Consider the following 12,240-nt stretch of genomic DNA (forward strand, 5'->3'; position numbering starts at 1 on the left):
AATTCATATACTTAAATTTTTTTGTTTGAGTAATTTAAAAAAATTTTAAATAAAAAAGAGAGATAAACTAAAATTTGAAAAGGAGATGAAAAAGTAAAAATAATAAGTTTATTTTATAATCTTATTAACAAGAGATAAAAAAAAGATAAAATAGTCGTAGAAGTATCAATGGTGAAAATGTAAAAAATAAAATAAAATTTAATTGGGTGGGTTATTAAATATTTGAGACACTGTAAGTTTTAGATGGTTAAAACTCATGGGTTGAAAATAAATATTTATGGTGAGCTGGTAATAGTTGATTCAATAATTACAAAAAAAAATATTAAGATACGGAGAATTGAAGTGTGATATTTCATTCTCTCATGCTCTATTGGTATAAAATTTAAGAGACCTAGATATTGTTTCACTCTTATGTCAAAATTGATTTCTATCATTACTTTAATTCGTTAATCTTGAAACTAAATTTCAAAGATGATTTGTAATTTAAATTTGGGAAAATCGTGCATAAGGACCAAATGATTGAAATATTTAAGAAAAAGGATTAAGATTTGAAAATAATTGAAGATTTCAAAATCTGCAATTTAGTTCTAAGAGATCTTCAAGAATCTGTATTGATAATTTTGGAAAATCAATTGCAAATCTACAATGCACATTTAAGGATCTTAAAGGCTTGTTCCTCGTTCCCAAATTATTTCCGTCATTTGATCCTTATGCACAATTTTGCCTTTAAATTTTAAATTGGAAACACTTCAAGGGATAAACATAATTAAGAAGCATGTTGCCAACTAAGGATACAAAATTTCATTCAAAATAGTATAATGCAAATATTGCAATGACCAAGTTGTTTCAACATAAACACCAATTAAATCAACCAAAACACACACACACAAATAAACAGCCATTAAAAAGACAACACTAAATTGCTCCCAATAAAAGAAAGAACATGGATCTTGTTCTTAGTAATATATATACTTGCTTCACTCTTTAACAGCAACATATTATTAATGATATCATTGTATCTGTTGTGATGGGTTTGTCTTTTTCTCAGCCAGGAATGGTTTGAACATCATCAGCACTCCAAGTGCTGCTACTAGGTTCAGCACAAAAAATACCATATGAGGACCTGCAGTTGAATGTCCCACAGCTAGTGAGCTTACAGTTTTACAATTCAACAAAAGAAGGGAAACCAGGTTAGCTAAGCTTCATACCTGGTAGGAAAGAAGCATCTAACCGCTTTTCTGACCATGTTAATCTGCATTTGACCAAGATCATAATTAGCGAACAGCAGGTAAGTTTCAAAATATTATACGCATTTTGAAAAAAGAAAAAAGAAAAAAGAAAAAATGGTTAATAAATGTTTTCATGTGAGGAAGTGTTGTTACAGATTACAAGAAAATTCCAGTAATGGAATTTCATTTGAATAGTTTTCATCAGGGAAAATACATAATTCTTAAATTAAGGATCACAGACAAAATAAGTAAATCAGCTTTGAAAATATATGAAAAATAAATGCAGAGACTTATGGAATTAAAATAATCTTTACAGTCTCAGATAATAAATAAAAACCTCTAACCAATCCACACTTCTTGTTTTTATTTTTTCTTTTTTGGCACCATATTTTTTCTTTGATAAATAAAGAAGTGAGGAGTTAGAAAAGTTTTAGACCCAAGGCAACGCACAGAAAACTTAGTAGATGCCATCCAACAATGGATCACAAATCAAAGATTGGAATCAATCCAAAGCAAACCTTTATTGACAATTTTTCACCAAATTTGATAGTGTCATATAAGAAGCAAAACAAATAAATGAAAAGTAATCTTACAATGCACCACCTCCAGCTGGGCCAAATGCTTTGAAGAGTGACATGGCAGTCGTAGCAATACCATTAGCTGCTCCCCTTTGGTGCTGTTCCTGTTTTTCGAAATGAAGCATGCCGTATTTGCCCAACTCAATCATGATAATCTCACAACTTGACAAGAAAAATGAATAATAATAAACAATGAGCTGAAATAAATTTTTTTTTTACCACTGCTCTGTTTTGCAGAAGGAACAAACCAGTAATGATGGTTGCCTGGCAAAAAAAAAAAAAAAAATTACAACCAGGCAAGTTCACAATGTATGTAGGTCATTTTAAAGTACATAGTTTTATGCTTTTGGCATTCTCATATTTTATGAGATTAATTGCACCTTTAGCCCCTCTAGTTCCTCTATTGTTTCTTTTTTGTGATATAGTTGATTATTAATGTTGACCTGCCAAATTAATATCACTAATGGCTTTAATCAATTTTTTTCAATATTGCTTTAATTAACACCAGAACGAAAGTTGCTCCAATGAATGAACTAGAGGGACAACAATACCACATTTCTTTTATTGCATCAAAAGGGCTTATTGCATTATTGATAAACTTAAGAAGGTCTCAAATCATCTGATGTTTTTTCCTTGACCAACTCATAAAACATGGACCCCTCAAAAAGACTTGTGTCCTTGACCAACTTGAATTAGACACAATGTGACACTAGAAGATACATTAAATTGCATATGAACCCTTACAATTTTATCATGTCATTGTATCTGCGTAAATAATGCTCATACCAGAGCTTTCAACAAGGACATTCGACCCATTTCATTTACTTTTACTAAGATTAATAATTTTACAGACTGAGAATACCTACAAAAATTATTCTATGCCAGCATTTCATTTCACCTTAACCACATAATATTATCATTGCGGTTGATAAAGTCAAGGAACAGAAGTACTTACAGAGAGACAGAACATAAGGACAGAAGCAATCGTTATTAATAGGTCCCGTGTGAAGCCGGATAACAATGCTATGAAAGGGTGACTTTGCAAGATAGGAATGGATATAGCCTGCACATGGTGTCCCAAAAACAACAGTACAGTTTAGAAAACAACAGACAATGAAAATGCTTAATCATAGATATTTTTGCAAGAATGAGAAAGCTAACCCCCGAAACGTGAGAAAGTCTGACAGGTCCGCAAACTTTCTCCAAAAATGGATAAATGAAGATTTGGTAGAGCAACAGACTAAAACCTAACCAGTTGAGTAAAAGTCAGTACTAACCAGCATAATCAACAACTGATAGATATATGAATACTTTGCAAGAAAGAACAACAACAGTCGTATCCCACTAATCAGGGTGGGCTATACAAAGATGTGTGAAGCCATTGTGCTCTGTCCAAGACCCACATTTTATGCTTATCTCTGTATGGCTATACAGCCATCTCAACATCCTCATCTTTGCAACTCTCATTTTATGCTCATGACCCCATGTTGCCCCTTTAATCCACAACATTCACTACCATATAGCATTGCTAGCCTTGAAGTGGTTCTATAAAATTTTCCTTTTAGCTTTATCTGACATAATGCATATCTGTTCTGTCTTAAACTAACTGAAATTTTCAAATATCCAGTGCTTGCCTATTTTTCTTGTATGAACATCAAGAATTCTGAAAAAATATATATTCATTTAAGAAGTCCAGTCACATAAAAGCAAAAATTATCTACCAACTTGATTTCAAAAGTTAATGGGGATATAGTAACTGCTTTGAAACTAAAAACAACTCAGCACATAAAACAAGTATTTAAATTCATGTATAAAAAAAAAAAAGGAAATGTCATACTTAGAACTACGCATGCCAATATACATATATTTTAATGTACAGCAATAAAGCAGTTAATAAACCACAGTGCAGACCGCAGAGTATGGTTCCAGATAAATGAACTCGTATGCTCAAAATAAAAAGGATTGAACATAGGCGTAGTTCCTTCAGATGTTTGTTGCTGATCCTCCAATAAAAGCATGAACTTTTAATATCCTTTTGCACCGCACAGTTGATGCTTCTAAAAGTTACTCCACAAGTTATGCACAACAAGAATTTGAAAAATGAAAGCAAACACCATAGAAGCTTTACCGAAGTTTTCTCAGCTAAAAAAATGAAAAAGTTAATGTTGTCTTCCGCATGTCTCTTGAGATCCTTCGTAAGTTTGGCAATTATAATAACTGAAAATTACTCAACAAGATTTGCTTACATAATATGCCTAAGGGGAAGAGTTAGTATATATGACCTCATGTAAATGCAGTTAAATTATGCATAATATTTGGAGGAGGGTTAGGATGGAAACACATTTTTCAACATTTATTATATAAAATTCATACCCATCAAGGATGTACCTGATATCGAAAGAACATTACCAACATTATCTGTTGTATAGTTCAAACCCCCCAGATTTAGAGGGCTGACAGCCCATAATGAGAAAACCTGCAGAAAGTGAAATGGTGCTTACCTCTGTATAAGCAAGAGAGAAAGCATGAAAGTCCAAAAAGCAAACATACTATGTGAAATGCATAAAATCATTTATACTATTATTATGTAAGAAGTATACCTCTGTATAAGCTATATCATGCAGTGAGAAAACACAATAAATAATGATGATTGACATCAACGGCCAATTCAGCAGGAGGTTTTGATCTTTATGAACTGTCTTTCCTGTGAGTTCATTTTCTAAAGCTTCTGCATCCTCATTGGACTCATCGCTAACATTGTGGTTGTGCAATGTTTCCTGCAGATTTTGAAGACAAAAATTTTAAAACCTTAAGACGGCCTTAAAGCAAAAGCAAACAGTTTAAAATACAGGTCATTATACTCCAAATATGGTATATGTTTAAAATATTTGGAGACCTATTAAAAAATAAAGAATGGAAAAGCCCAAAAAAAAAACTATTGATACAATTACTATAGACAAAGAATTCATGGCTACACATACCGGGAGCCAGAGACAGGCAACTAGTATAGCAAGTGCAATGGCTGATATTACAAAGCAGGGCAAGAAATACGGAAACCTACAGGTCATTTATGTTTGGACAAACGAATATCAGCATGTGAACTAGGAAATGAAATTAAGAAAATCCAAAATTATTGTTATGATTTAAAAGCAATCCAAGTATACTTACTTATCAAATAATGAACCTTTCGAAAATATATGTGGAAATTTCTCTGCTGGCTGAAAATTCAAAATTCCCAAATTATCAGAGGAGTAAAAGTGTGCTCAAGTAGTCAAGGATGTGCTCCCAGTTTTGTTGAAGGCGAAAGGCACAAGGCCTATAAATGCCTGTAAAACGCCTTAGGCGCAAGGCGCTAGAAAGGCACCCACCCGAGTGAAACAATGTGCTACCATGTGAAAATGAATAATTTAAGATATGACAAATTAAGGTGAATGAGAAGGCATGCATTCACACACACCATGGCAGCTCCTCTCCCCTTAAGTTTTAATGATAGGATAGAGACCAGAATAATGATAGGGACTAAAGATACATAACGATATAACCAGGAGTTTAGATAATGATAAATTTAAATCTAGATAAAGGGAAACACTAAATCCATTAGGAATTAGGTTCAGATGGGTTTGTCAGAACAAAAGAGTCATCTAATGTCCTTGTGAAAAAGCCAAGCCCATTCTCAAGGTCAAGGACTAGTTTACTACGCCATGAAACAAAAAAAGCACCTGAGCCAAATAGCCTCCTAGTGCTGGGCCAAAGACTAAAGCTATGCCCCAAGACGCACTGACCTGAAAGGAGATCATGCTATCAATCAAATTATCATAAAAAACATGTGTGCAATGCTTGGCTGGCAAGAGAAAATTGGGACGAAAGAAAAGGAGAGGAGAGAAAATGGAGACTGGAGAGAAGAGAAAGGTGAAGGGATGTAATTCTCTTTCCTTATGCTTGACCAACCAAGAGAAAACAAGGAGGGAAAAATTATTAATTTCATATGGACAATAATAACCTTATTATTTGCAGAAAAATATTTACATATAATAAAACTTAAAATTTTAACAAATTATTTGTATAATTTTAACTGTCTATATAACTACAAGAATAAAAATAGTTTTTTGGACAAAGGACTAATGAAATAAAAATGTAATTGCAATTTATTTTATCTAATTTTAAATTTTATTTACAAAATTATTAAATATAAAATAAACTAAAAATTTTAAACTAAAAACAAATATAAGGATGAAAATGGAGGGAAGTATGAGACGGGAAACGAAAAACATCCATGGGTAAATTTGGAAGTAAAGTTTTCTCTCCAAAATCTCCCCATTTTTGGAGAGAAAAATTAGAGGGAAAAATATGTGGGCCTCACATATTATTTTTCTCTCAATTTCTCCTCCCTCCTATTTTTTATCTCAACTGAGCAACGGAAAATGTAGTTTTCCTTCCACTTTTCTCTTCCTCTGTTTTTCTCTCCTACCAAGCATAGCAGTACTCCCAATAATCAATAGCAGACCAAAGTAAGCTAGACTTACAGTTGAGAGTCCTAAAGCTTGGTGTTCTTCTCGAAAAATTTCAGTGGCATAAGCCTAGTGATGAAGTTGATATGTTGGTGGAAGTTAGAATCAAATAGAACGAATAAATCTTGTAAAGAAAAAAACAAACAGAATGACTGACTTCAATTGTCACAAATTCAAACTTCTAATTGATCCCCCGCTCTGCTCAAAGAAAATTTAAAGGCTGGCTTGGAAATTTTAGACCTTAAATGATACAATTAAATCTCTCAAAGCTTGATTATCTCACTTAAGTCTCCCAAAAAGTATCTCATCGTCAATGTCATCATCGCATAAAGCCCATTCACAAATAACTGAACAGAAATGGGTGATATGGTGAAATTTGAAGTTAATATGACCTTTATATGTCCAGTTGTCATTAACCTTGCATCAAAATGGTATGGTGCTCTAATCATATGGCCACTTTCAATAAAAACCACGCATTTAACAATCACATCAGGTTTACATTAAGCCATGTACCCCCACTCTGTTAATCATCTACTAACAATCTTAATGTTAAAATGATCTAGAAGACAAAATACTCTTTGAAGAACTAAAATGAGACATTAAAACGTTGGAGGACCAAATAGAGACAAAGTATATCCTTTATAGACCAAATCTCAATTCACGCATTTTCAAATTGTTGTCATCTGCATCCGGTACATCTATAAATGATACCTTTATCGGTCCGAGTGAACCATTTAAGCTTCCAAGAAGAAATCTTGTGCTAACAGCCATCCAAAAACTTGTGCTAAGGCCAAATAGTGTGTTAAACACAACACTGAAATCAAATAAGAATCGGTATCCATAAGGATAAGTGTACTGACTAGAACAGTGACAACGGTGATGAGGGAAATAATGAGAGGGAGGGAGGGATGAAGTTAGAAGAGAAACTAACAAGCCAAGCTGAATTCAAATAGTCTAAAAAAAGAGGCATACAATTAGTGGAGGACTATTTGTAGAGAGTCCATGATAAGAAATAAAATCAAATAAACAAAACAAAAAATAGAATCGGAGAATAAACTAAATAAAGATCCAAGATGCACTAAATAATCTTCAAATTCCTAGGTGTTTAAACTTCCTTCATTATGCCCAAGGTACGTTTTTCTACAATTTCATTCCTCCTAGTATTCTCTTTCCATTCACGGGTTATTTTATAGAGCCAAAAGTAAATCATCCAAATCAGTAGCAGCAGGGGTGCTTACACTGCAAAAATGCCTATAACTATAGCATATTTTCGACCATATCGATCAGCAAATATTCCCCATAGAACTGACGTCAAACCTCTGCCAAGCATGTATGCAGACCCTACAACATATTTCATATGGAAATCAGCATTTTAAAAGTTTACAAGTCCCTTTAATGACAGAATGAAAGGACTAAAAGGAACATTACCCAGATAACCAGCATAGGAACTAATATCTGCCTCTGTTTTTGCTAAACCAAAATCTCTTACCTGAAAGCAAATTTGTATCAACATTTCCTCTTCTATTCTGCATTAGTTGTATGCTCTTACAAGTCAAGCAATAAAAACTAACATTAAACAGGGATTTAATTTCTTGAGATATATCATAACAAATGAGAAAGCAAAAGGTAAAACAATTTTCTTTCATTGTTGAAGCTGACTACAGCAAGCCTGAACTGAGATTGGTTCTCACTCGAGGAGAAAGGTTATTCCACATTTACCAAGGTTCTAGCAAGCTGCACTTTTAACTTGCATGTGTTTGTTATTTAACTCAAAATCTGCAATTTTGTTATTCATGCCAAAAGATCTCATTTGAGATTCAAATATACTCTTGATCCCTTACCTTTGTAAGTCATTCATGGCATTTCAAGAAATAAACCACAAGTTTAGGTTGATATTCGAAGCATAGGAGAGAAAACTTCAATAAAAGGACTGTCTGCTGGCACACAAATCTTTTCTTATAGTTCATTTTTGGCCCCCCGAAAAAAAATCCTTTGACGTTGGACAAGTATTAAATGCAATGACTTCACTAACTACAACAACAGAACCAGAAGATGGAACCAATTTCTTAGTTGAAAAAACTTAAGAAAAAGGGTCGGATTGAACTGTTAATTGATATTCGAATTCATGCATTCGAATGCCCCAGATGATTAAGAAAATTGATTATATTAACCTCAAGAGAATTAATTCAAGTAATTAATCAAACCAGCTATTTAGAAGTTTCCATTCCCATCTTGAAGCAAGCAGCCACTTTAAACAATTGATATGCTCATAAAAATAGACTCAGCCCTTCTATTTGCAGTCTTGGATCTTGGTTATATGAAAAGAAAATAAAACATAAAAAAAATTGGATTTGAAATGATAAATCTAGAATATCCAAAAGGAAAAGAAATTACATCCATGCGTATCAAACAATGGATCAAGTGGCAGTCACTTCAAGAACTGGTGTACATATTTAAAGGTAGCAGGTACTTCTTATTTGCACTGTTGCTTATATAAGGGGCAAAGAAAATATTAAAAATTTGGCATTGCATAAAATGGAAGGTAGCACTAAAGGCCAGAGTAAAAATAAACTCACCATGAAATAAAGAAATGGGAAGATACATGATATAGGCAGCGCTGTACAGAGCCAAGAAAGAACAAATCAGATAAAGTTTAAAAAAATGAAGAAAGCAGGAATAAATGACTGAGGAATCTAGAGGCATGGAGTTATGATACTAATACGTGCTCAATGAAATATATTAAGTTTGTTTGTTTTGAAAACTTTTCATATGAACTGCATCATTACCAATGACCACTTCTCCACAAAAGCACAAAAAAAAAAAAAACTAGAAGGAATAAGAAATTGGACCATCTTGAACTTTTAAAGAAACAATAAGCTGATATCCCGTATTAGAGAGAGAACCACCAATGATTAATCACATAGAAAAAACTTTGTTCTTTATGAACCGGTTTCTTACTTCTGCTAAACAGCGCCAAAGAGTAGAGACAAGTTGCTACAAATACAAAAACAACAAGTTCGTTCAAAAGTTGCAGCGTTTAATTTTACAAAAAGAAGTAAGTAGATTTTCAGAAACTTTGAAAGCCAAAGTGTTCATTTACGTGACGAGATGCCAAAAAAAAAAATCACCAGTGCACAGAGTAACAATCCATATGCTGACAACATGCTTCAGGGGAACGCCTTCGTACATTTCCTTGGCTTGATCCACCTTACACCCAGGGCAGTTCTCATAGTACCGATTCTTCAACAATGGCTGTGTGACGCTGTTATCTATTTCATTCTTCTTCTTCTTGTTGCTGTTTTCGTCCGCCATGATTCTCCTTCCTGAACCGTTCTGTGTTTCTGGTTCAGAAAAACACAGAACCAACAAAGTAAATCAGAGAGAGCGGTCACAGAGACTTCTCGTAAAGTGCCGGCAGGGAGGAAGGTAAACGACAAAACTTGAGTCGAATGCCAAAGACACAAGCTCACAGGTTTCTGGAAGACGAGAAATATAGCATGTAAAGAAGAAGAGTGTGGAAAGACCTTGAGCCTGCGTGCTGTCTGCTGGAAGCTGAACGAGCGTTACAAATTGGGAAGGTGGGGCCCATTTTTTTTAAAAAAAAAAAACTAGACATTAATAGTCAAAGACAAAAGAGAGAATTACTCCATAGTACCATCCAAGGAATGTAATTATGAATCATGTGAAATGTAAAAATTATTATCAAGTTTTAAAATTTTTTAATTGTAAATAAGAAAAATGATAATAAAATTTGTTTAAATTATCTAAATAATAATTTAATAACTCAAAATGTCATAATATTAATAAAATTTTTGAAGACTTCTTTTTCAATCATTTTTTTTAAATTATTTTACTCTTATTGATAAATTAAAATTTTTTATTTAATTATTTCTATTCTTTAAAAAAATTTGTAATTAATTAAATAAAAATTTTCAATAAAATTTGTTATCTTGAAAACTTATTTTTCAATAGTAAAAATTATACTTGATAAATTATTATTTTTATTTAATTCTTGCGACTTACAAAATAAAAGTTGTTATTCCTTTAATAAAAGTTGATATTGTGGCTTGCTTTTTACTAATAAAAATTACATTTATTAAGGTGTAATTTCTTATTCAATTCTTATAATTTACATAATATAAGTTATGATTGAATCTTATTATTTTTAATAGGTAAATGATTTTTTTAAAAACAGTTATTGATAAAGAGATACTTAAGGACTTCATTGATATTATGATATTTTGATATATCAAATTATCATTTACACAATTTGAAGAGATTTTATTATTTTTTTTAAATAATTTTTGTGTGATTATAAAATATCCTCATATTATTTTATTTTTTAAAAATATAGTTCTTTCACCAATGATCGCCGGAACTTTAGCCACTCGTGACGGAGACCCTTCCTAAAATGAGTGTTAACCATTGTGCTAGTTATACATGTTAAAACAACAGTGCAAAGATAACTTGTGTCTAGAATAAAGAAATGACAAGCTAGTAAAAGAAAATAATAACTTCAATACAAGAAAGTAACAACTTATGTACAAGTAAATAGCCAATTGGGCATATGTGAATGATAGTTTGAGCATAGGAAAATGACTGTTTGGCAAATAAGGATGACAACTTGAGTTAAAAAAAAAAATAACAAATGAGATATAAGTAAATAACAACTTAGGCATGCAGAAATGACAAATTGAGTAAAAAAATTAACAATTTATTAAAGTTTAAAAATTGAGTTATAATCGAGTTAAAATTATAAAGATTGAGTTATAATGAGCTAAAATTTAAAAATTAAGTTATAACTGAATTAAAATTATAAAGATTAAATAATTCATATTTCTTATTTTTTTAATTATTAAATTATTATTTTAAAAAATTATTACTTTTTAAATTAAATTATCTTGTACACCTTACTTTAAATCCTAGTTTTACCACTACTGAGAAATACGGCAGTAATTAGTAATGGAGTTCTCACATGGAAGGATCCAATTCGGTTCAGCGTTGATTACTCGGAGCAGGATAATTTACAACCAGGATTATAAAAAAAAAAAAAAAAATCTTTTCATGTATACTACTCTCTTCATTTTTTATTATTAAAAAAATATCACCTTTTTACTTATAATTTTTTAATGATATCATATATAGTCTAAGGTGAAAAATAGGCTATAGACTATTGAGACATAGTGGCATTATATATATATATATATATATAAACGAAGTTAATGTGATAGAGAGAGAAAATGAGAAGGGAAGATCAACATGATGAAGTGGCACTCAATTAGTGGAGCCCACCGTACTAGTTTTTGGCGGGAGGCTAGGAGAAAAATCATGCATAAGATATACCTTTTACATTTTATTTGATTGGAGAAAAGGTAAAGGGCGATGAGGTGGAGGGAGAGGGAGGCTCCCAATTTGGAAGGACAAGCTTTGAAAGTAATGGGAGAAAAAATTTTATCTCCTTCACTTTACTAACTAAGGAAGAGGACCTTATTTAAATGGAACAAGGTTTAACAACAGAGGAGGAAAGGAAAAATTTTAATGAATTTTTTTTTTAAATTTGCCTCCCCTACAACTATGCATTATGTTAGCCTTATATATAAATAATTTAAAATTATTTTAGGATAAAAAATAATTAATCTTTAAATTATAAATTCAAAAATATTTAGGATTTTAACTTCATTTTTGGTTCAATATTTCATTTTAAATTTTAAAAATGATTAATAAAAACTAATTTAAATCTTTAATTAACCAGAAAAATATAGTAGAAAACACAAAAATTACATATAAGGAACAAAAAAAGTTACATAAAAGGACCAAGAAAAACTTTATTAGTCATTCTTTATAATTTTTTATATTATTTTATGGACAATTAACAGTCACAATTAATTTTGTTAACAGTAAAAGCTAGATTGTACTACTTTTAAA

At 31.5% G+C, this 12,240-nt stretch overlaps 1 protein-coding gene across 2 annotated transcripts; it reads right to left on the minus strand.

Annotated features, from left to right (window-relative positions):
* Positions 1–778: 778 nt before the first annotated feature.
* On the minus strand, positions 779–9,850 carry LOC129315393 (protein ZINC INDUCED FACILITATOR-LIKE 1-like). Of its 2 annotated transcripts, XM_054959040.1 has the most exons (17): positions 9,444–9,849; positions 8,892–8,932; positions 7,744–7,804; positions 7,554–7,656; positions 7,027–7,129; positions 6,331–6,384; positions 5,527–5,589; positions 4,976–5,025; positions 4,789–4,864; positions 4,408–4,584; positions 4,196–4,283; positions 2,969–3,054; positions 2,763–2,870; positions 2,027–2,071; positions 1,823–1,911; positions 1,209–1,252; positions 779–1,123 (listed from the first exon to the last, which is right to left on the minus strand). In XM_054959040.1, exons 1-17 carry the CDS (start codon positions 9,625–9,627, stop codon positions 1,011–1,013), a joined length of 1,485 nt encoding a protein of 494 aa, XP_054815015.1. In that variant the 5' UTR covers positions 9,628–9,849; the 3' UTR covers positions 779–1,010. The 2 variants fall into 2 exon arrangements, with proteins under 2 accessions (XP_054815015.1, XP_054815016.1); XM_054959041.1 differs by lacking the exon at positions 6,331–6,384 and having other exon boundaries at positions 9,444–9,850.
* Positions 9,851–12,240: the final 2,390 nt, after the last annotated feature.

This window comes from Prosopis cineraria, unplaced genomic scaffold, assembly GCF_029017545.1.
Source record: "Prosopis cineraria cultivar Desert tree isolate PC_DT_omini unplaced genomic scaffold, ASM2901754v1 PC7, whole genome shotgun sequence".
Taxonomy (NCBI): domain Eukaryota; kingdom Viridiplantae; phylum Streptophyta; class Magnoliopsida; order Fabales; family Fabaceae; genus Prosopis; species Prosopis cineraria.

What these genes read in the sequence shown, in the direction of transcription:
- LOC129315393 (XM_054959040.1), bottom strand. Translation starts at nt 9,627, where the DNA reads ATGGCGGACGAAAACAGCAACAAGAAGAAGAAGAATGAAATAGATAAC. An exon ending in AAAGGTTCATTATTTGATAA is followed by an intron (nt 4,865 to 4,975) that starts GTAAGTATACTT and finishes AATGACCTGTAG; the next exon opens with GTTTCCGTATTTCTTGCCCT. An exon ending in AGATGCTTCTTTCCTACCAG is followed by an intron (nt 1,124 to 1,208) that starts GTATGAAGCTTA and finishes ATTCAACTGCAG; the next exon opens with GTCCTCATATGGTATTTTTT.